Source organism: Artemia sp. Qi Xiang Cuo, chromosome 14 (assembly GCF_049724085.1).
Source record: "Artemia sp. Qi Xiang Cuo chromosome 14, ASM4972408v1, whole genome shotgun sequence".
Taxonomy (NCBI): domain Eukaryota; kingdom Metazoa; phylum Arthropoda; class Branchiopoda; order Anostraca; family Artemiidae; genus Artemia; species Artemia sp. Qi Xiang Cuo.
Window position 1 is genome coordinate 30232696 of NC_142807.1, and position 26146 is coordinate 30258841.

General features: G+C 36.0%; 1 protein-coding gene across 7 annotated transcripts in view; it reads right to left on the bottom strand.

Moving 5' to 3' along the window:
• The window catches only part of Wdr59 (WD repeat domain 59), a 162613-nt gene that overhangs the window by 109115 nt on the left and 27352 nt on the right, over nt 1–26146 (bottom strand). For all 7 annotated transcript variants that reach the window (XM_089100170.1, XM_089100169.1, XM_089100168.1 and 4 more), the window contains 4 exons: nt 25565–25614; nt 20534–20669; nt 12778–12982; nt 9438–9571 (listed from right to left, as the gene is read on the bottom strand). In XM_089100170.1, coding sequence (XP_088956296.1) covers nt 9438–9571; nt 12778–12982; nt 20534–20669; nt 25565–25614 — 525 coding nt within the window. The remainder of the gene's footprint in view (nt 1–9437; nt 9572–12777; nt 12983–20533; nt 20670–25564; nt 25615–26146) is intronic.

The following is a 26146-nucleotide window of genomic DNA, read 5'->3' on the forward strand; positions in this document are numbered from 1 at the left end:
TTAGCACCATATCAAACTAAAAATTCTGTCACTAACTTTAAGGTACTTGGTAGATTTAAATAGGGGGACCTTTGCTGCAGCAATTGATCAACCACTCGGTTACATTACAATTATTTTTGAGCCTTACTACTGAATATTTAGGATATTTCTGTAGATGTAGTTTTAGTAGCATATAATTAAAATGCCCAAGGATTGGTGGTCATTGAAAATGTTTTCTCATTATATGATAATATTGCCCGTATTTACTTGATTGGACATTGAATTCTTTATCTCCTTCAGACCTTGTTAAAAAAAACGATAAGGATATACTAGGATGTTTTTCTAAATACTTAAGTCAACTCTAGCAATTTTCATAGCTCTGACCTCTCCTCATCAGGGTTGCCACCGTCAGAAGGATTTTACTAGATCTAGTAAAATAAAAATAATCTAGTAAATTTAGAGGATATAGTAAATTTCCCGAAATCTAGTAAAAAGTCATGATTTGTAGTAAACGAAACTTTTGTTATTAATAGCGCTTAAAAATCTCTACTTTTCTCTAGGTTTCTTCTTGATGCTCGCTTTGAAAGGCAAACTATTTAAAATCAGGAACGGTATGCCGGCTTAATTTGTTTTCAGAAAATTTTACCAGACTCTCATAACAGCTGCTATGTTTGTTAGTTAGCTTTGTCCCTTTTTAAAGACGCTGCTGGAAACTAACTTTTTCCATACTTGCCCAAGTATTTTCTGACTCTCTGCAACTTGCCCCATTCAAGTGCTGGAACAGAGAGACAGTTCTTGATTTTGTCAGTCATCAAAACTAAAAACTGGAATAGGCTAAATGTCTAGAGTGTTTCGTCCCTGATGAAAACGAAGCACCTTGTTCTCAGGTCACCAAGTGGAGTACATGGCTGGGTGATCCCCAGCGATTTGACTCGGGCTATCAAGAAATGGGCATATCTTTCCTCTTACTCTTCAATTTGTACGATTTGCTTAACCTCAAGAATATTGACACAATGTTATTTTTTTAAAGTAATTATTATATAGTATATAAGTTTTCTTTTTCTTGGTAGCCCTAGTCAAATTTGAAGTGCACGTTTTAATTTACCTAAATTTACATCTAAACAGGTAGCCGATTACGTCATTTTTATTTTGAAGTGACAAAGATTGTATTGGTTTTTGAGTCCTTTGAATACAAACGAGAGAGAATCCAGAAAAAAATCAGTTCAAATAAAGTCTCAAATTAATTGTTTTAAAATTTTCCATAATTCTTTGTAAGCAGCTTATCCCTTATTTAAAGACCAGCCCAATTAGAGTTTTAAAACTGGTAAATTTCTATTTAAATATGTAAAATTGAAGGGTTTAAGTTTCAAACCTAAAAACAGAAACCGGGGGACAAATTTCAAAAGCCATCACTTTCAAACACACCTCAGATTCTAAGCACTCCATTGCCTGAATTGCTTCGTGAATATGATTTGTTCGTGTTTTTGTTCATTTATTATTTTTTAATTGTTCAATGTATTTGAATTTTATGACCTGAAGACCATTGACAAATTTAAAGCCGGGCTTCATGAGCAGGATTTCCAAAATCCAAGATTCCAGACTATTGTTTGACGTCTTGGATACACCGCATCTGGATTCTGGAATACGACGCCTATCCTGTAGTACATCTAAACAATCCAAAAAAAGGATTTTTTAACTTATAGGTTTCCGGAATTTTCAATCGTACTATAAAAACGAGAGAAAAACGGAAAAAAGAAAAAAAAACAAGAAAAAAGGAAAAAAGATTTTGTAAATCCTAATGATTATCCTCCTATATTAATAATCGTTGCTTGATAGTGCGCGTGGAGCGGCAGCCGCACGCACCAAAAATTTTTTTGACCATTTAGTAAAAACAAATGCGATTAAGTAAATTTTTCCTTTCAGATTTAGTAAATTCTTTCAGGCCAGGGTGGCAACCCTGTCTGGCCTGTTCACATTTGGGTTGCCACCACTGTCAGTTCTTAAAGTGCTTCAATTGCCCAAATGTTGCGTGCTACACAGCGATTTTAGGTGCTATTAAATTAAAAAAAACAAGTTTTTTAAACTGAAAGTAAGGAGCGACATTAAAACTTAAAACGAACAGAAATTATTCCGTATAGGACCGGGGCTGTCCCCTCCACAACGCCTCGCTCTTTACGCTAACGTTTTTTATTGTTTTAAAAAATACAGTTGGGAGAAAGAGTCTAACTTTAGCGTAAAGAGCGAGGCGTTGAGGAGGGGAAAGCCCCTTTCATATACGGAATAATTTATGTTCGTTTTAAGTTTTAATGTCGCACCTTACTTTCAGTTTAAAAAACTTTTTTTTTTATTTAATTTCTGATCGTTTTTTAGTTAATGCAGCTTTTATTTGCATAAAAATTTTACTTTTCTTTTGCTAAATGGATGTCTTTACAAATTAACTTCTATATTCGTATATTTTTCTTCTGGCAAAAAATACCAAGTTGCAGAATTTTGCAGATGTGAGCTTGAAACCTATGTAATAGGGTATTCTGATACGCTGAATCTGACGGTGTGATTTTCATTAAAATTCTTTCACTTGTAGGGGATGTTTCCCCCCTCTTTAAAAAATCGAGTAAATTTTCTCACCCTCGTAGCCTTTGATGAGTAATACTAAACTTAATCAAATTTATATATTTAGGATCAACATTCTAAAAACTGTCTTTTTATACATTTATTGACATCAAAATTACGTTTTTAAAAGTTTCGATTACTTTTGAGCCGTATCGCTTGTTTTTTTATTGTTTTTTTTTTATTAAGTATATTTTATTACGTATACTAAGGGGTTCTGCCCGTAGTCAATACCACGCTCTTTACGTTAAAAGTTAAAAAAAATATTTATTCACAAACCCTTTAATCACAAAGGCCGTTTAATTAGAATAGATATCTATTTTGAAAGGACTAAAAAAAAAACTGTAGCGTAAAGAGCGAGTTATTGACTTGGGGGAGAACCCCCTCACATACGTTATAATTTCTGTTCGTTTTAAGTTCTAATATTCCTTCTTACATTTCAGTTGAAAAAACTTGCTTTTTTTTTATTTAATTTCTGATCGTTTTTTAAATAATGCTTGGAAATCCGGCACCCCCTTCATAGAAATGACCCTTACCCCAAAGAAACATCCTCTACGGAAATATTCTCCAGAGTAACCCCCTCCTCTAGCCCCCCCTCCAGAAAAAATCCTTCCTGAAAATGGTTGTATACTTCCCAATAACCAATAAATAATGCTGGCAAGTCCGGTACCCCCTTCATGGCAATTTCTCTTCCCCCATGAAAGATTCCTTCATGAAAAGAGCCTCCAACATAACCACCGACCCCCCCTACCCTACCCATAAACGAAAAAAACCAACATAAAACATCAGTATAATTACCAAAAAACAAAACAATATGTTAAAATTGGGTAAAGTTCATAACTTTTAGCCGTCCCTCTGGGAACGTCGGGGGATTAAGTCATCCTAAAAGACATATTTATCATATTTTCGACCATGCTGAACAAAATGGCTATCTCAAAATTTTAATTGGGTGACTTTGAGAAAAAAATAAGCGTGGGAGGGGGCCTAGTTCCCCTCCATTTTTTTTGGTCACTTAAAAAGGGCACTAGAATTTTTAATTTCCATTCCAATGAGCCCCCCCACGATATTCTAGGACCACTGGGTCGATACGATCACCCCTCGGAAAAAAAAAAAAAAAAGCAAACAAACCAACAAATAAACACGCATCCGTGATCTTTCTTCTGGCAAAAAATGTAAAATTCCACATTTTTGTAGATAGGAGCTTGAAACCTCTACAATAGGGTTCTCTGATACGCCGAATATGATGGTGTGATTTGCATTAAGGTTCTATAACTTTCAGGGGGTCTTTCCCTCTTTTTTTTGAAAATCAGCCATATTTTCTCAGGCGCGTTAGTTTTGATGGGTAGCACTAAACTTGATGAAACTTATATATTTGAAATCAGCATTAAAATCTAATTCTTTTGATATATCTATTGGTATCAAAAACCCATTTTCTAGAGTTTCGGTTACCATCGAGCCGGGTCGCTCCTTACTTACAGTTCGTTACCACGAACTGTTTGATATAAGCAACTGGAGTTAAACTGGAGTAGGTAACGTATCGCTTTTCAGACAGGTTAATTTGTCGTACATTAAACAATAAGATGTACGCACAATATGCTTTGATCCCACTTTTTAGAGCTATACTGAAAGAAAGGTTAACATGGCCAGGTCATGTTTCATGGATGAAAGATGACAGATCACCAAAAACCTGTGCTTTTTGGCCATTCTTCTCAGGGTCAAAAGAAAAGCAGGTCATCCCCAATATGGTATGGGAAAAGGTCTTAGGGAAGTATTTAAAGGAAATTAGAAATCCTTAATAGTGGTACAGAGTGAAGATTTAAATGGGTATGGGCGGAGAAGGAGCGTGCAGAGCTATGTTGAGTATGAATTATCACATAGCTTTATTGCTCCTCGTTTTAACTTTTAATATGGCTCTTTATTTTTCTTTGGGTTACTTTTCTTTTGGAAAGTGTCGTGTAAATTAATCTAAAGAAATATGCATCACAACAGATAAAACTACGGTTGTTTTGTAAACTTGAAAATCTGTGTTGCTACTTCGACAAAGCTTTCAAGTATGAACCCAACGTCCAAAATAAATAATACTACCTCTGCTCATTCATATGGGGGGCCACATGCATTCTGTGAAAATCCGACCCCCCAATCCCCAAACAAAAAAAATCCAATTTAACTTGGATTGCAACCAAATCCCGGGAGCCACTTTGGCAAAGCGGGGATGGGAGCTTCATAAAACTATGCCATACCTTGCTTTAAGCTGCACAATCATTCCTGAAGATTTTCTTTCATGTGCCATGACAGCTTTCCGAGTCAGAAAAACAGTTGTCAATTTTTACATTTACCAAAATGATATACCTACAAGCAAAAGCGGCAAACAATAGTTCAATTGCATTTTGTGACACTGTTTTTTTCCTCAAAGGGACAAAATGATACTGTTTGTTTTTATGTCACTGTTAAGAATGTCATTATTGTCTGGCGTCTTTGCTTTTTATGTCACCGCAATAAGTGCTATTGTTTTTATATAACATTACAAACACTGTCAAATTTTTTTCTGGTAATCAGAAAAGGTGTTGTTAGTTTTAAGAGACATTTTTTTTTTACCTCTAATAAAAGAAGCTATAAACTTTACCATTTTTAGCAATCTATCATCCTTCGTCCGTTAAACACGGTCAACCCATCTTAACCTTTCTTTCATTAAAGCCCTAAAAAAGGGATCGAATCAAATTTTTTCGTGATTCTATCGTTTGACACCCGGTACCTAAGACTACCCTTAGAGAATTACTCTCGAAAGGACCTCAAAGATACTCCCGAGCCATCCGAAGTGTCCATATTCAAGACCCACATTTTAGCACTGTCATCAACGCGGATTCCAATATTCTAATCTTAGATAGCAGATCTATCTTCCTATTCTTCCAAACTTGTTTTAGCTGTGACACAAACACCATGCCCCTTGACTATTCTACTATTTACCTCTTCAGCGCATCCACTATCCACTTGACCAATTATCTCGTAACCTAACATCCAATTTCCACCCACATTTATTAACAGCCTTAGCGACTTAGTTTTCTCGCACAAATTAAAATTTTCACGCACAGACTCGCACCCTGAACTTTCAAAACCTCTTAAATATATTTCTTTTTTTCAAAATTTTTGCCAGGAACACTAAAATCACCTGCATAATCTTAGTCAAAGGGAGTTTTACCTTCCCATGTCATTCCGTGTACTCCCAGAGGGTTTGCCATGTTCCTTAGGACTGATTATATATATATATATATATATATATATATATATATATATATATATATATATATATATATATATATATATATATATATATATATATATATATATATATATATATATATATATATATATATATATATATATATATATATATATATATATATATATATATATATATGTATATATATAAACCATAAAGACAGGGATAGAACATAGCCCGACTTAACACTTGAGCCCTCACCAGCCCAACTCCTAGCCTCACTTCCAATCTTAATCGCATCAAAATTATTCTCGCACATATCACAAGTCATTTTAGTGGACTTATATGGTATACCATATGAGGACAGGACCTTCTCTAAAGCTTTCATTTCAGCTAAATCCAATGCTTGCTCACACTGTACAGAACTGATGACTAAAGGCATCAAATGATTCAGAAACCTCTCAAATATTAATAAGAGAAAGAATTTTATTGAAACATCCTCTCCCCTTTTCTCTTAAAACTTCGTCAAAAGCAAGTCTACAGCATCTTCATCTACATTCTAACAAGTATCATCATGCAAAGTACTTGGCTTCCAATAGAACTTAAGAGAATCCCTCTTTAATCATCATACCTACTTTTATCTGTTTCTCGTATTCCTAAAATCAATAATTACTTCTCCTTTATCAAAAATCATGTGTATACTCTTCTTAATTTAATTTCAAGTTCGTTGCACGCATAATTAAAAAACAATTTTACTACATGATCAGCGCCTGAGGCCCTTTTGTTTTTAACCGTTTTATTACTGTCTTTAACCCCTTCTCATAAAATAAATCTTCTTTCAATCCAAAACTGTCGAAAATCCTTCACTCGACTACACCATCTTAAAATGCTCTTAAAAACCTTTCAAAATGTTTATAAACTATAGCTCAACGCCCTCTCAAAATGTACTGCCCATCTCCCTTTAACACTTCCCTCATCATTAATTGAGGCACCGTTCCTAGCTTTCCCTAGGACAAGCCCAGACTGACTACTTCCTCTCTATTTCTTAGCATGCCAGTACAATATTTTACTATTACAGGGCTGCCACAGGTTCAAGGAGTCAAAAATAGTGACTTTAAGGACTTTTTTTGGGCGGAAAAGGGAACCTTCCAGACACCGAAAAAAGGACCAATAGGGACCTTCAGCCGTAGTTTGCCATATAAAACTCACATTATCATACTCCATATTCAAACCAGTTTCTCATAAATCTGAAACCAGGACCGTCGGCAATGTAGCGTCATCATCTTGCGGAAAGAAATGGGCAACATCGGTAACTGCCTTTATTTCTGAATATAAGTACCTAAGTGCTTTCAGGAGCTGCTGATTCCTTTCTCTGATCGGTGTGCAATAAAAGTGACCCATCCAACATGGTTTGCGCGAGCTGAATTTCAATCAGGTTTTTCTTATCAATACCCATTTTAAATCAATTTCTGGCTTCTTTAAAATCTTGTCAGCAGCTTGCTCCTTGTACCCAGTGGCTTATTTTTTTTATCTTGGAATGACTTTTCAAGAGCATCTATTGTTCGCTTGTTGTAAAAACAAATTCAGCGAGACTTTGCTTTTCTGTTTCTGCTTTTCTTCTTCTGCTTTTCCGCAAGCTTCGATCGTTCTTCTTCACTCTTTTCTTCAGCTCTTTCTGGTTCTCGAGATCATTTTCGTAGCTTGAAACGACATTCTTGTTTTACAGTTGTTGTTTTGATTGATGATGGGGGGAGTAATTCACTGCTGAAAAAAATAAAGTGCCATGTCCTACTTGCTTTGAAACCATTTGCAAAAAAGTTCCAAGTCCGAGACCTGAAGTCTAGGCCAAGAGCAATATGCCTGAGGCATTACATAAATATAGCAATCTAATACTACCTAAGGGTATGGGGATGAAAAAATGGAGACACAACCAAGGTTGTACCCAGAGGGGGGGGGGTTAGGGGGGTTACGCCTCCCCCCCAAATGTTTGTCTGACTCGTAAAAACGTTACAAAAATGGATATAAAAATTTTGTATGTGTTTTTTGAGGTTTTTTTTTGTGTACCCCCCCCCCCCGAAATTTTTATTTTTAGTAAAACCCCATCCGAAAAAAAAATCCAGGATACGGCCTTGGACATAACAATTTTCTTGTATTTTGGCTCTGGTTTGGACAATAAGACTCTGTGATGAAATATTTATGAATTACCAATATTTGCAAAGTTCCACAATGATGGACAGAGAAAATGACACATATAAAATTCCATCCAAAGAAAATTGCGACTATCACATTAGAAGTAATTTATTTTAGGGGGAATGACCCAAATTTAAAGTACCTGAAAAACATACCAGTTATATGAAAAATATAAGACGAGAAAAATTGTAAACATTTTACAATATTCAAGACTGGCTGGACCCAGAGACAACCTCTTAGTAAGTATCTGGTTTATAATGACAGAAAATCTCCCCCCCCCCACCCATCCCGAGAAAAAACAAATTTTGCTCCAAAAACCACTTTACAATAGTTGCTTATCATGGCAACTTACACGCACAAAAACAATTGCACCTACATAAAACTGAACCGATAAAACATATTGCAGCTACACAAAACAATTGCACCTACATATTGCACAAAAACAATTGCACCTACATAAAACTGAACCAATAAAACGTATTGCACCTTCACACAACAATTGCGCCTACATATTGCACAAAAACAATTGCACCTATATAAAACTGAACCGATAAAACATATTGCACCTACACACAACAATTGCACCTACATATTGCACAAAAAAATTGCACCTACATAAAACTGAACCGATAAAACATCTTTTCGCATCCAGACAATTTGGTCATCACTTTTTGGGTCATTGTACTTTTAAGCGGTTGCCAAAACTGTCATGCTTAAGTTCTTTTTTGTCATCGCAAAAAGTGGCAGCACTCGTACTTGACACGGGACAAGGGATCACTGTTTTTATAAGTCATTACAAAAACTTGCATCGTATATTTATGTAATGGTTTTGTCTTGTTTTGTGGGTTCCACAATGTTAGTCACAATGTTAGTCACATCTAATGTGGAAAAAATCGCCTCTGAGTGTCATTTTCTGTCAAGAAAAAGCCTTGAATGAAAACCATTATGGGCCTATTATATTTGTGAGTGCAATTTCCCATGCATAACGTTTTATGTAAAATCATCCATACCAAAGCTTCAAGTTCGTCAAAATGATTTGTGGCGGAATGCATGGTGATATGTGGTAAAATCTTACTACCGGGGTATTAGAATATAGGCCTACGCAGAAATCTGGCTCTTTGTCAAGTTGTTTATAATAATTGAGACAGATTTTCATCCTCAAACCACTAGGATGGTTTTAGCGAAGGGATAAAGCAAAACACAGATTTTCTACATGCAAATTTTCAGATTCTCCAATGAGGGGGATACGTCTTACCAATCTGGGAGGGCAACCCTCTCTATCCCCCCACTGGCGCGGATATATAATTTAAAAACGTGTGAAAGTAACTTTTCTGGAAATAGGCTCAACGTCCGCTGGGGAACATCAAGTTGGTGGTATCTCCCTTATCTTTAATCTTTTGCTTCAACATTGGCATAAAAATCTTGATTTCTTAGTAGAACTTACCTTTGAAAGATGTGCTGTGATATACTGTACGGGCATAGCAGGTGATCTTTGATCCCAAACTTGTATTACATTGTCTTGAGTGGTGGCAAATATATTGCCTTGGCACTTATTCCACTGCACTTGTGATGTACCGACTGGAACAAAAATGAGTAAAATTAATAAGAGATAAATATAACCATGTGAATTCATAAGATCTTGTAGCTTCGAATCTCCATTTCACGAAACTTTACGTTTACAGAATTTGTATTGCAAAAAGACAAGATTTCGTTATACCCGGTGACATTTAGAGAGGTCTTGTAGGAAATGTATAGGATATATCAATGTGATTTAGTTCTGGCCGTAAATGATTCAGACTGTGAATAGCACCAGTCACTGTTCACAGTTACAGTGTCAAGGCGAGTGCAGGAGGCAATTAAACTTTTGCCCAATGTGTGGAGGTGTAAATGAGAGTGCGGGTCATATGATGTGAGTTAGAAAGATTGAGTGAGTTGTCAAAAGAATGTTTGCAGACAGCAGGTTTAATGAGAGATTACTGGTGAGTACAGATCTTGTGAGTGATGTATGCTTTGTAAGAATGGAAAGCCTAAAACGATTCCTTAGGCGAGCGATAAAGCACACAAATATTTCTCTCCAGAGTAACGGGACAGTGGTACAAGATCCACAGGCAAAGGCTGAAGCTCTTGCTAAGGCTTTTGCCGAATTCTCGAATCTAGACGATGACTGTAGAGAAGTGCCAAAATTCTCCGACCGAACCGACACTGTCCTGGAACGCGTGAATTTTTCTGCTCCCAAGATCCTTCGCATTCTGCAGCATCTAGATGTGACCAAAGCCAAGGGTCCTGACAACATACCAAATGTTGTCCTCAAATCCTGCAGTGCCGAACTAGCTGGACCCTTGTCATTGCTTTTCCGGTTGTGCTTTTGCTCCGGAACCTTCCCACGAACATGGAAGTCCGCTCTAAAGCCAGAAGGCGATCTAACGAGCGTGGCCTCCTACAAGCCTATTAGCCTTCTCTCCTGTGTTGGCAAAGTCTACGAGAGCGTCTCCAATAAAACACTTCTTCAGTACCTGGAATCAAATGACCTTCTAGGCGATCGCCAATATGGATTCCGCCGGAAACGCTCAACATTAGACTGCCTAGTGGCCCAGTATAAGGAGTGGATAGAACTACTGGCAATGGGATGCGACATCAGGCTACTATCCTTCAACATTGCGAAAGCATTGACAGAGTATAGCACCGTGGCCTGCTAAAGAAACTCTATGTGTATGGTGTTCGTGGATGTCTGTTAAAAGTGATTGAGAGCTTTCTTTCCGATCGTTCACTGCGGGTTGTTCTTGACGGGTTTATTTACCGTGAATATCCAGTGAAAGCAGGGGTAACCCAGGGCAGTGTCTTGGGACCTACGCTCTTCCTTATCTACATAAACGACATGGGAGACAACCTCGCAAACCCTCTGCATCACTTTGCCGATGATACCACGACACACTCAGCCGTCCCTGAACACGAAGACCCAACACAAGCCTCCCTTTCCCTGCAGATGGATCTTTTGAAAATTGAAAAGTGGTCTGATGCATGGATTATCAACTTCAATGCATCGAAAACAAAGGACCTTCTAATTATCCGATCAAAGGTGCCACGTGAACACCGCAGTTTCATCTTCAAAAATGAAGCTATAAAGTGAGCCGACGAACTTTGTCTACTGGTGATTCATTTCTCCACCGATCTCTCTTGGAACAACAACCTTGATTGGATGAAAGCCTCCTGCGCAAGAAAGCTGGGAGTTACTCTTCGCTGCAAAAACCTTCTTCCATCAAGCTCGATCATCCCACTCTAACAGTCTTGCATCAGACCCATAGCTGAATATGGATGTCCGCTATTTGCTGGGGCTCCCAAAACGCTGTTGGCACCACTTCAGAAGATCTAGAATAGGGTAAATAGGGCGGGCTCTACACAAGAATTGTTCCAGCCTCTAAATGAAAGGTTTGATGTAGCGTCGATGGCTCTTTTCTACAAGTACATGAATTCGCCTCCCTCAGATGAGCTCTCGAATTGTGCCCCCCTTTTTCCAGCCGACAAGGCAGACACAAAGGCACACAGCTTGGTCCAATTATCTAAAGGAGGATACGCCGAAAACCGAGTACTTGAGGAACAGCTTCCTCCGTCGTTGAACTTTTATCTGGAATGATCTTCCTAGGGATATTATCCCTGCAAATCCCTCTATCGACACATTCAAAAGAAGTTTAAATAGACATTTAAAACCTCGAGGCCATTGAAATAGTTAAATGAATCTCGGCATATCAGTTACTTTGAATTACCTGGCGCCGTGAATTTTGTAATAAAAAAAAAAAAAAAAAAAAAAAAATTCTGTAATTTGTGCAATATTTTTGGTTTACATAGCCTCAATTACTCAGAATGAACTACTTAGAATGAAAAGCACTAAAATCTATCATTATTATCATTCTGGCAACCAACATCGGCGCAATATGATCAGTCCAATAATTCCGCTATGCTCGATTTTAATTTGGCTCTGTGGGGATATACACCAAATGAATTAACCAATAAAAACCCATTTTCCAGATCTAAAAACCATATTTTTCGCAGCTAAGGGTGAAAAACAAGCTAAGGAAAAAAGGAAAGTATTCGATACGATTTTCAATATGATTTTAAATCATAAATGTCATTTTTTTGTATACCTGCTCCAACAAGTCTATAAAGCTATCATATTTAACCGAGAACGTTCAGTATATTGATGAAGGTGAACTTGTGTCAGTATCTATAAACCACTAAAATGAAGTCGGGGTACCAAAGGTTCAATTTTTCGGAGTAACCCAGATTTTTTTTGTTCTTATTGATATTGGTTAATTCAGTTGTAGACCTAGGAGTAACTGTTCTTCTTGCTGATCTCCTGTATAGAATAGTTTAGCTGCTGCATGGAACCACTATGAGTCGACTTTTGATTCTGATCTTTCGGTTCGTATTGTAAAAAAAAATTAAAAAAAATAAAAATAAAATCTCCTACCTACTGAATATTTACTGTTTATCTTTCAATTGTTTTTCTTTTCGAACTCTCTTGTGTTGTTGTCGGGTGGATGTCTGCTGTGATCAAAGCCATATCCAGGGGGTGGGGGTTTGACCCCCCCCCCCTCCCAAATGTTTGTCCGACTTTGAAACAAATTTTGATACGTTCTTTTGTAACCTCCCTCCCGAAAAAATCCCTCTGTCTCTTTTTTTTTCTCCCGAAAAGGAAAAAAAAAGTTTAACAAATTTTCCACAGTCGAAATTTTGTTATACTGTTTTGATTGTAAATTGCTTTGGGACCCAGAAAATGAAATATTTACCGATTGACTGAACTGAAAGACTGGGCTTTCGCGGCTCTCTAATATCCCACACATGAACGAAAGCGTCCACAGAACAAGTTGCCAATAGGGATGGATCAAATCGATGCCATGAAAGCCCTGTAACGGTTCTAGTGTGCTGCTTCAGCGTGAATTTCAATTCCAGACGTCCTTCTTCCCAAGCATAAATCTCAGGCTTCTGGTTACTCTAAAAAAAAAACAGAAAAAAGTTAAAAAAGAAAATTTCACTATAAGTCACATAACCATATTAGTACAGTAATACAACAGAGTTGACAAAACAAAAAACCTTCACTTTTAACATATATTATAAACTTTTCCCTGAATTTTGACATTCCCCTTTTCATGACTTAAACAAAAGCTATTTTCTTTTTCTATAATATGAGCGTGAACAAACAAGCGTGCAAATGGGTGTTTTTTTTAATCATATAGGTTCGATAGGATTGCAAAGACAGTGAGAAGAATGGACGAGCTCAAGAAGAAATATATTCAAACAGAAAAACAGAGACACAAAAAGCAACCGTAAACAGAAATAGGAATCGAGAGGTTTATAAAGCATGTGATCGAGTGCGGGAGAGGGGTCAGAAAAAAGGGGAAACTAGGAATCAGAAGCAGGTTTAAATAGAAAACATACCAAATATTGTTACATTTTATGAACTGAATTCCTCAATGTAAGGCTTTCTTAATCTATTGGTAATCAAAATCATGTAGCCTACAATTAGACACTGCTTAAACAACTTGACTTCATGAAAATATTAATCAGGTTTTCTTTCAGCTTTTTCTCAATCTTAAACGAGAGAAAAATAGATTTTTGCAGCACATCGTCCAAAATCTTTTTTCAGATTTAAACAAATAAAAATATGCAGAAGGATAATTTATGGCTACTTCAAAGAGTCATTAAGACCAAGGTCCCAAGCAATTAAGTCACTTTTGTTGCCACTCTACCTAGCCTCCAAGGAAGTAAATACGCAAATGTGACCAGTAGATAAAGACCGAGAAAAAGCAATATTTGGAGCATAGCGTATATAATCTTGGTATTAGCAGTAGCTGCAATCTAATAAAAAGCCAATTACGCCCCAAATAGCTGAAGTTTAAAAGCACATTTTTAAAGAGACTGACTGGAGACAAATATTTTCTATCATTATTTACAAGTTGTAATTACGATAAGAAATCATTGAGGAAACTTGACAAAAGAGCCTGAAATCCCTTGAAACAAGGTCCAGTTGAAGAAAAAAAACGCTATTGACATAGTCATTGTCAGAAAACCCTTCACTGAAAATTTACGGTCATCCGCCTTGAGGAAACAAGGAAAATTATATTCTGGCTTGGGTAGCACTGATGTGGGTCTTTTTTTCCATTTTTTCCCCAGGGGTGATTAAATGCCAAACCAGTTGTAGTTTATTATTAGTATACGGCTCATTTCAACTGATATCAGAATTTATAGCGCCTTTTTGAAGTAAATTAAGATATCGTGCAACAGCAAACGGTAGTTTTCTTCCATTTTATGACACATCAACTTTGGCCAAAATGTTTGAATGCAAGTTAATCCATACAGCTAATCAACTATTCATTGTACAAAACCCTTAACCTAAGGCTTCACATCTTGAAAATCGATCGGAATCGTATTTCACCATGAGTAAAACACTCGTTGTGTCTCCTCTTTTCTTCTTTTTCCCAGAGGGGATCGAACAAAATCAGAGGTTTTCGATAATCACAATGAGCCTCTTTCTAACAGAAGCTAACTCTTTTTTACCAGAGGGGATCAAACAATATCAGAGGTTTTGGGTAATCACGATGAGCCTCTTTCTGACCGAAATTAGTTGTTTTTTTCCGGAGGTGATCGAACGAAATCAGAGGTGTTGGGTAATAGCGACGAGCCTCTTTCTAACAAAAATCAACATTTTTTCCCAGAGGGGATCGAACAAATTCAGAGGTTTTGGGTAATCACGATGAACCTCTTTCTAACAGAAATTAAAAGGTCTTTTATTAATACAAGGGCAAGGAAAAGCTTCTAGTTCAAAAAGAGATCATGCCACAACGAAGGGCCATTTTCAGTCACAAACAACAACTTCGGCCAAATAAGGCCAGAATCGCAGCAAGTGGAAATTCTGGGATAGCCAATCGATCCAAAACTATTTCCAAGCTGGAATATATAAATATTATACCCAGCCCTCCTGTTTGAAAAATATTAAGTTTTTCGTTACAATATTGTCCCTCCTACATAATTGTCCCTCCTACACGCTCATCGGGCAATATTCTTAATTTAGGTTTTATTTTTCTGAAGTATTTACTTCGACCCCACACCCTACAAGGGATACTGTACCTCAATTAACTGGTCACACTTTGACTTTATAATATAGATCCGAGTTCAAAGAGTTTCCTATATTTTGGCATTAGTAGAGGTGTAAAAGTGACTCTTGGGGGGAGGAGGGGTAAAGATGGGAAATTCCATGAAGAAACAGGCAAGAAATAAACATAGCATTCAATTCCCAGTTCATTGCTCTTTCTAAATATAAATAACATTTCCGTCACAAATGGAGACGGTTAGGTTATAACAAAGAAAATACTCTGATAAAATGGACACAATGATCCGTTCTTTAAAGTACATCCCTTTATAAGAGCCCAGAGTAAACGAATTTCTTTTCGGACTAAGTCTGGTTAATATTTTTAGGAAAGCAGTTGAGCAATATTAATGAAACTTTCATAGATTTTAAGGAATTTATACTTGAGCTAGGTCCAGAAATTCCATTCACCCGGCTCTATTGCTTTTTTTAAAATATAGAAGCAGATTTGTCTCAAAAGCCATTGTTTAGATAAGAGATAGATATTGAATGCACGATGATCGCAAGATATTCTTTCTTTTTCGTTTTTTTTATAGATTATGCCAATTTTTGCCGCTTTAAAAATTTGCTATTCCCCATCTGTAGGTGTCTGGTAAAGAAGTTATCACATAACAGTCAACAGTAAAATTATACATTTTGGAAGAATTGGAGTCCAAGATCGTGATGAAAGTTTGTATAGGAGATTCAGGAAGAGAAACACAAAGTAAGCTGCATTTTGTGTAAAAGTGTTCCTGATGCTATATACTAAGTAAGTGAACCTTGTCTTGCGTAAAAGATACAGTACAGCCTACACTTAATGTTCTAATTTAGTAACAACTGGCGTTGAATCATTTTCGTATCACCACCTAGATTACTAAAATCTTTTTGTTAGGTTTTTTTGTACTTTGAAAAAAAAATAGCAACGAACCAAAACTAGGTTTATATATAAAGTCTTTCAAATGAAAACAAAAAGTGAAGTTCAAGCTTAAAATGAACAAAGCTATTGTTTTGCATCTTATACAATATTTACTTGTGAAGTATTTCAAATAAACCGACTCATGGTATTGTCCTAATTCTACAAGTTTTAAAAACCATCTCTTTACTGAAAACCTGAAATACTCACAAAAAAAGGATATTCTTTTAGGAAGAGAAAGGTTTACTGTCCTATTAGCCTGACAAGTAAACCTGCCAAAATCCTCACCCGTATTATGTTTCAGCGGATCAGAGTGTCTGATCCGCTGTGTCTTCCTCAGTCATCAAAGAATACCAAGCTAGTTTCTACCCCAGAGGATCGGCCACTGACCAAATTTTCACTGTAAGCCAGATTTTAGAGAAATATCTGGAATTCGAAAACGGCCAGTACCAGCTCTTCATTGACTTTAAACATCTTATCTGGATAATGGATCTGCGGGATATTCTGCTCTATCATGGTATTCCATGAAAATTAGTCAACATTATCAAAAATAACTTTAAAAACCTTTTCCACAAAATATGTTTTTCAAAGACAAGTAGAGCTTCATTAAACTAAAAATTAGGAGAAATAAAGTCAAAAATCTTCCAAGGGTAAAACTACCACAAATCACCATCAATAAAATAAAATAAATCCAAAAGGAACAGAAATTACAAAACAAAAAACAAGAAAAGTTTAATATGCATATACTGATATTTTGCCCTTAAAAATCTTAATAATTTTTAATGTATTTTGTTTTCAGTAGTGTACAAATTATGTTTTGGTCTTGAGAAGGCATATTGTAATTTTCGTGATATACTTTTGCGATTTTCATCTTAATGCTCTTAGTCTTACTCCTAGTTTCAATATGAGTGGTAATTGGAGTAGTAGTAGTAAATTTAGCAGTGGTAGTAGTATTAGTAGTAGCGTGCACATATTGCCTTTTTGTCGATTGATCTTCAGCTTTAAGCATTCTCTAAAAGTTCCAATTTAATACCCAAATCTATTCTTGAGATACACCTTTTTGACAATCTGGATGCAAATATTATCTTTTGATTTAATTCAAAGTAAACCCCAATGTTTTTTAAAATCTACACCTTTGTATACTTAGCCTTAGTAGTACTAGTATCATAGTAGTAGTGGTGGCAGTAGGAGAAGTAGGAGCAGTAGTAGTGTTGTATTAGCAGTAGAAGTAACAGCAGTAACAGCAGTATTTACGCAGTAGTAGCAAGTACATGTTGCCTTTTGGAAAGTTGAACATCCCCCTCATTATACACCAGAAGTTTCACCTTGTTATGTTAAGCCGTTTCAAAAATATTGCTTACTTAACTTTTTGACCCGCTTTTGACGCCATGCCCATCTTAATACTCTTAGCATTACAAGTATTTTCAATGGATGTAGTAGTTGGAGTAGTAGCGGTGATAGTAGTATTAATAGTAGCATCCATATATTACCTTTTGGTCAATTGATCTTCCCCTTGAAGCATTCTCTGAAAGTTCCAGCTTCACACCCAAATCCGTTCTTGATATACGCCCTTTTGACAATTTACAGACACAGTGTTTTGATTTAGTTCAAATTACGCCTCAATATTCTGCAAAATTTCACCATTATACGCGTAACCATAATAGTACTAGTATCATAGCAGTAGTGGTAGTAGTAGGAGCAGTAGTAGCAGTAACAGTGTTGTACTAGCAGTAGTAGTAGCAGTATTAATAGCACTAGTAGCAGGTGAATGTTACCTTTGGTCAGCTGAACATCACGCTCATGATGTACCAAAAGTTTCATCTTGATATGACAAGTCGTTCCAAAAATATCGCCAATACGCCTGTATCAACAATTTGTATGCATATAGTATGTTTTGATTTAGTTCAACTTTCCTCTCGACGTTTACTCAGATGTTCATTTCGATATCCTTAGCCTTAGTAATTACTCGTTACAGAAGCAGTAGTTTTAGTGGTAGTAGTTGTAGTGGTAACAGTAGTAGTGGTGACAGCTGTAGCAGTAGTAGCGTGCAAATGTTACCTTTTTGGTCAATTAATTATATCCCACATCATTTTCGGAAAGTTCCAAAATTAAAATACCCAGTCATTCCTGAGTTACGCCCTTTTGACAGCCCGTATGCACATAACGTGTTTTGATTTAGTTCAACACTCCCTCAACATTCTCCGAAAGGCTCACCTGATTGCCCTTCGTCTTTTTGGAAAGTGAAGGTCAAACATGCCCACCTTTCTCAATAACAAATACTATACGTAAACAATTAAAAAATTGCCTAACTTACAGCACTTGTCCTGTGCCTGTAGGGGGTGGGAGGGGGATGGGGATTGACTTCCCCAAAGGCATAATATCAGGATCTTTCAACAATTCTGAACAATTTAGTTGTCTTAAATTTTTGATTGGATGATTTTTGGGGAACGATTGGCGTGCAGGAGGAAGGGCTGTTTGGCCTCCAATTACTTTTCATTCTTAAAAAGGCACTAGAAATTCTAATTTCCAATAAAATGAGCCCAATCCGAAGTTTATACGGCCAGCCATTCCATAAAAATCTTATACGCCCCTGGGGCATAACTCACATCCCTTGCCTCTGGGATTTAGGGGTTGTGTCAATAATAGAGACATTGCTATATGTTCTTTGCCCTATTTTGAACAAAATGGTTATCTAAAAAATTATATCGAATGCATTCGGCGAAAAGAATGCATGGGGGAGGGGGGGGGCTAGTTGTCCTCCGATCATTTTTTGCTCTTAAAAAAAGGCAATAGAACTTCTAATTTCCATTTGAATGAGCCCTCTCCGAAGTATATACGACCTACCCTTTCATAAAAACCTTATTTGTTAATAATGGACAACTAATATTACTTACAGCCCTTGCCTTGAGGGCTGCAGTGGGCTGTTATCCCAACAAAATGATTATCTAAAAATTTTTATTGGATATGTTTGGAGAAATAGTGGGCGTAGAGGACGGGGGGCTTTCTGCCCGCTAATCACTTTTGACTCTTAGAAGGACTTCAAAACTTTCAATTTCGAATAAAATGAGCTGCTTTTGAAGTTTGTAGGACAACTCCTTCTATTTTAGTGCCTTGGTCAGAAAAAAAAAATATTACATTGTGCCCACATAACTCTTTACTTAGACAGCACTATTGCGCTGTCCATGAAATGTACTCCAAGTATAGGAGCCGTGTTATAACTAGTGATGGCTCCACTGAAAGCTTAACTGAAAGCTTCCTTACATCCACAGGAGTCCTCCAAGGATGCATCTTGTCCTTAGTTCTCTTTAACATCTTCCTCGCATAGTTATTATCGCTGGTGAAAACAACTTACGGCGAACAAACAGAGTGTTCTGAAAGACAAGCTAGCCAATGCCGACGACATTGACGAAATGGCTGAGACGCCTGAGGATAACAACCCGTTGTCAACGAGGTCCTCGAAGCAAGTAGTTCTTATGGAATGATCATAAATGCATAAAGACTATGTGCTAAGCATGGATGAACGGACTAAATGCAGCGTTTGAAACTATGTGATCCCGTAGTACCACACCACCAGGATCACCTACTTTGACTGAATCTCCAACGTTAAACTCCTTGAGTGGCTTAATATCCAACAAACAAGCCTCACCAAGATTCAGCAACTTCGGTGGTTCGGCCAAGTACAATGGAAGAGTCAGTTCCGTCTCCCGAATATTGTCTTCGAAAGCCAAATTCACGATTTTCACTATCGTGGTTGCTCCCAAAGATGTGGAAGGAAAACTTTGCGCCTGAACATTTTTCTGACTTTGTCTATCAATAGACCATAAGGCATACAGAAGGCTAACGCCGTTACGAAGAAAGAGGCCCAAAGAGAACCGTCTAGGACGGACCATGGAACTCAAATTATTTCTGCCTATAGAACACAAAACTTTAAACTAAGATACAAATTTCTGAGGCTGTTTTGCAATTTCAACACTACCCAGACATCTTCACTTCAGATTTGCTTACAAAATTAAAATCTCCGAGTCGAACCAAATCAAGCAACTTTGAATGATATAACACAATCCTAATGCACTTTACTTTTCTACTGTAAACAACAAAATAAAGGACTTTATGTGTCTACTCTACAAAAAGCATTTATTATTTTGTGTTTTTAGTATAGCACTAGTTTTAAAAATTCTTAGAATATAAGGACACACCATGAGTCAGTTCATCTGAGGTTGCTTTACAGATATATGTTGCACAAGCTGTGAAGCAATAATTTTTGCTAGTTAAAAGTTTCAACTTCGTACTGTGCTTCCATTTGAATTTTTACTATATAGTCCGAGATGTGGTCTTTATGCACACGGTACTTATTACTTAACAGCTCGTGGCAGGAATCAGATGTTTTCACTTCACCAAGCATAAAGGATCTCTGACACTTTATTTGGTCCAGACCCAACGATTTGCAGCCCGCTACTCCGAAAATCAGAAAAACATGACTAGCACTTTAAAAATATTGATTACTTACAGCAATAGCACTAAGATGGCTGTGACTAAGATGCGGATTCCATTCAGCAGCTGTCAATTCGTATTTACTCTGACGAGAAACTTTCTTCAAAACTTGCGGAGAACCACTAATACCAAGTACAGCAAGATATCGTCGACTTGAAAGATGGCAACACTTTAGTAGTTCTAACAACGGTTTGGTTTCAGAATTACGAAAGGAATTAAAAAAATATTAACAAGTTTTATAGTCTCCAAAAAGGGAGGTTTTGAATAGATTCGAATGAAGGAGGAGCGTGCGTAGCTGTGTTGGCTTCAGGCGGCTTGGTGCTGCGGTGAGTTGTTAGTAGTAATAGTAGTAGTAATAAACTAATGTTAGCTGAATTAACATAACTTGAAACTGGACTATAAATGATAATTCAAGAGCCACTCTCGGGGAAATTAAGAACTACATACATCCATTACATTCAGAAGATAATATCATTGAGAGAAGGCACCGGTTATTTTTTTGCTTTTGAGTTCTGTAATGTTTCCAGAAAGCAGTTACTTTGTTTAGTTTATTTTCTCTTCCTGCCCATCTCTTGATTTTCTATATTGCCTTGTTTTATAGTTATCTTGTATATGTATGTTCCTTAAGGCTGTTTTAGTTATTTTTTCTTTGTACTAGCTTAAAATAGTAGCAGCTCTAAACGGCCATTGTCTTAACTTACAGCTTCTAAATTTGAGTTTGTACAGGCGGAAAAAAAAAAAAATCTCTGACCACTTAATTTAGGTTTTTTTTTCTTCTTTTTATAGAATAGAACTTTTTTTTGAAAACATTTTATACGAGTAATTTTCATTTTGAAGGTTAGTAGCATGATGCGGAGAAAGTTGTGTAATGTTTTCTATTAGACATATTATTTTTTTTCTCATTAGACAATGTCTAATGAGAAAAAATACATACAATGAACGGTTAGTAAGTTCAGTTAAGGGGAAAAATTAGAAGGAGTTATTAACTTTATTATTTTACTATAGTGTTTCTAAAACTTTTAAAATTCGCGGCTCCTTCATTTTCCTTGAATGTTACCATGGCACCCAGAACAAAAACATTAGGTTTTTTATTAATTAATTATTGAACAAAATAGTTATTTAAACAATTTAGTTATCTTTTGCTAGTTGCTAGTGCATAATTAGGTGGCACACACTTTAAGAAACAATGCTTTAATAAGAACATTACCAATGCCAGATGACAAGGAATTCTTCAACATCATAGCAATTCGACTGATTTCTATACCAGATATAAATTCTAAGGACATTGACTTAACAGAAGGCGACCCAAGGTATTACCTGAAATCGAACCGCGATGGAAGACAGAAGAAGCAGAAGCAATCTTTGAATATTCAACATAAAGATCATTTTTAAATGGAACAAAACTTTTGACCAAAATTCAAGATTTCAATTAGTCAAGGGCCAGGAACAAATTTATCTTCTCGTTTCTTAAGAATGAGAGACTAGGATTAAGTATAAGACATAAACCTCCTTTCACTGCGAATAAATATAAGTTATCTAAATCAAAAAGTGAGTCACCGTTGTTGCTCACATTGGAAAAGAATGTAATGACAATTCCTACCCCATATAGTAGCGGGCTACTGTAATAATAAATAAATAAATAAGTGATTCCCATCCCAATCTCTAGTTAGTTTTTTTTTTCTTCTTCTTCTTTCTTTTTTGAGAAGTATACATTTTTTCTTGTTTATTTTTTTTCTGTAATAAAAGAGACGTATCGAGTTCCATCTCTCTGTCTACCTTTGTAAAAAGTTAATTTTTTGAGTGCTATGTTTATTCAACAACAAAGCTCATTTTACCAATATTTTCAAAATATGAAGTAAATGCTTAACATGTATCTCACCTTTGATGAGTTTTTAATCAGCAGCCAGACTTGAAGGGACTGGAAGAGGCGGAACCAAGGCCGTATGTAGTGGGGAGGGGGGGGGGGTTGTAGGGTGTTTGTACCAAAATGTTCGTCCGAATTAAAAAAAAAAGTATTAAAAATGAATAGAAACAAATTTTGATCCGTTTTTTAAAGTCCCCCTGAAAAATTCTTTTACCCCCCCCCCGAAAAACAATCCTGGATAAGGTCCTAGGCGGAACTGATGGCGTAAGGACAGAATTTATTGCCTACCAAGTTTTCCAAATATTTTACCAGAATCTGAAAAACGTTTTAAATATTACTGAGAATTTAACCTTTTGACAAACATAATTGTAAATATTCGTATTAACTTTGAATCGCTGATGATGGAAAAGACTGATTGAAGAGCTATCAGACTTATATAACCTCCAGGGATTATTTTGTCTCCTCCAATTTCCAAGAAGAGAAGCAGTCATCCATGGATTAAGAGGAAATATCCATTTAGACCAATGGGTAGGAGGCAAATCAGAGCATATATTAATAATAGCCTCTTTAATATACTCACAAAAAGTATGAAATACATGACAAAAATGGGAATCCTTCTTTAAGTTACTCCATGAATTTTCTGCTACCCTTGACCTAAGAAGAGTTAATTCAGCCTCACCAAATCTAAAGGACGTAAGATTAAGCCCGTGCTTAATCCTCAGCGGCTCAGAGGTCACCAATTTATAGAGCAACTGATCTTTGAAACTCTATTCCCAGTGAACTTTCTCTTATTAAAAACTCTTCTTCCCTTTGCAGAAAAATATTCTCTAAGTCTTAAAGTTTTTTTTCTTCTCTTATTATGTTGGATCAGATTAGAGCACCTTTTTCAATATTATTATTAATGGTTTTAATTTTAATTAAAATATAGGAAATTTCAGTTTGGAGAAAATTAAGTCTAAGGTTATTGTGTAGCGGTTGTTTGTTTTTTTTTTTGTTCTTTTCTTTTTTGTTGATTTTTCTCGTATTGTGGTTATAATTTCGAGGTACTGTTGTATTTTTTTTTCCTTCCCTGATTTTTTTTTGTGTGGATTTTGTGATTAATACGAGATCCTCCACAAGCTGTGCTTCATGGGACCTCTAGCGCCTAAGTGTAATTATGCAATTATTTTAGTATTTAAAAAATTTAATTGAATTGATTCCTCTTCATACTCATATTTTTAAAAACAAGAATAAACAGAGAAAAGATCAAAAATATCGCTTCCTAAGACATAATTTGGAATCAAAGTCAAGCGAAGAAACCGTGCTCTCTGTTATACGAGTTAAGATGTATGAAAATGGCAAAGTACATACAGACAGTAAAGACGAGAGAAAACGAAAATAATGTTGAAGACCTCAAATGCATGAAATCTATGCTAAATGATAATTAAGTGACTCCCGTAATTAAGCGTTATTTCCAAAAATTCATTAAGGATGAGCAGAAATAGAGGAATGCAGCCAGTAGGAGATCGGTATATATTACAAACAATTAAATCCTTACCATTTCAAAAATCAAATACACAAAATGAACTCTTTTCTCGAGGCATTCTTCTACAAAATTAAACTTTGGTTTAAGGAGTAGAGTTTGAGGAGGTGGTAACCCTCCTTATATTTGGAAAACCCTGGGCATGGCATTAAGAACAAAGGCGTTATGAACAAAAACATATGGCATTACGATATAAAAGAACATGAAATGGAAAAAAAACAAATAAAAGTATAGAGCAATATTAACACTTACAACTATCAGAAATACACCATTATGAAGGGGAATTCCCTTCCTTGCCCCCCCCCCTCTCTAAATTTTTACGCTTAAACGTGATGGGGTGATATTTGTTTATACTAATTAATAAATGACTATGATAGTATGGTGGTTTTGGGTGATTTGATTATAGAAGCATGATGGGGATGATGCTCTTCTTGCCCAATCTTAGCAAGTTGTGAAAGCTGGGAGCTGAGTAGGATGGTGAAAGATAGATTACTATCCTACCCGGCAACAACTGAAACAAGACAGTCCCTATTTGATAGAGGACGGAGGTAGCAAGGGTGTAAGGAGGCTATCACTAAACATATTATAGAAGTGAAAAAAAAAAATGGATTGCAAAAGGGAAAGAAGTTATCGACAAAGAGAGTCGAGTACCCAGCGCCTTAAGAAAGCTTGGAGATAAGGCAATTGAAGTGGGATTAAGAATATTTTTCACCCTACCTTAAGAGTGGAAGACCTTCTTCATGCCTAATTGTTTTAAACAATAAAGTTCAAGATCAAATGTTTTAAAAGCCAATTGGTAAATAAAACAACATAAATTTTACCATTAACCACATTTCTTGCACTCATAAATGCTTTCAGTAAAACACTATAAGCCTTTATCGTAAAGAGGGGGGGGGGGGGGGGGATAAGGAAGTGAGATCCCCCATATATGCAGAACATTTTTATTTGATTTGTTTTTACGTCGTTCGTTACCTTAATTCGAAAAAAACTGCTTTATTTAGTGCAATAAAAACCATATGAACAGCCAATAATTAAATAAACATCTTATTAAAATCATTCGTTACATAAAACTTAGCCTATTCTACCTCGGAATTTTCCATACGTTCCATTTTTAATATGAGGAATCTTCTCAGCCATCGAATAACATCATAAAAATCCTTCCTAGTTTCAAGCACCAGCAGCCCCTCATCAAATTTCACACAGCCAAAAGTAATATCTTTCAAAATCCACAGTTCCGTGTTGCATATTAAAAAAAAAAAAAAAAAAAAAAAAAAAAAAAAAAAAAAAACCTTTCAATCAGGCTCGTCCACATAGGGCCGAAATTTGTACCCCCTCTTCGAAAATTCCCAATATATTTTCTATTTTTCTAGGAGACAGACACCCAATCCTTAGCTGAAAAACCCACCTTCAAAATCTCTTTTAAATCCTCCCATGATACTGAGTATAAATTATTCAAGTCTATGGAATCTGCCCAAATAACTGGTTAGAAAATTCCAGCAAAACAAACAGTTTTTATCAAAATAGAAAAATGAATGTACTGAATTGTTAGTTTTCTTAATAGATTCAATAAGATCAAATCTGATTCCAATATTCTGTTCCAAGATTCTCTCTAATATTCAAGCACGAAACATATTTTTTAGATACATATACAAAAACATTACCCTCCAAGAAGAAGATATTCACCAGTGGATCCAAGAGCCAAAACGGTAGCCTAGAAAAGAATCAACCTTAAATTTAAAGTAAAAAACAAAGTGCATATCAGATGGCTGGTATGTCTAATTGTTTTAACAAAATATATTGCCAACTATAAAAATTTTTCGAAAATACATCTACATTACGAGTTATGAGGAACGGAAAAGTCGATTCAGATGAAATCCCTAAAGTTTCAAGTGAAAGGCCCTGAATAAAAAATGGCTGAAAGATTATAATTCTGAACTTTTGAACATTACTGGGTAGGCCTATAGATTGTTCCTAAAAATCAAGAAATCTCTCAACATGGAGGATTTCGTTTTTAAGTGAAGTCTGATATTGTACTGGTAAGAATGGATATTTCTATTCATCATGAAATGGTTTATGAATTCTAAATGGCTGATGAAATTCTATATTAAAGTTTAAGGTGCTTATCATAGTGGTAAAGGCCACCATCTGATAATTTGGAATATTTTTTCGTGTCTGCAATATCAACTTCATAATAAACCTGAATTTACGACAAAATGTATTTCACAAGATTTCAACTTAGGTCT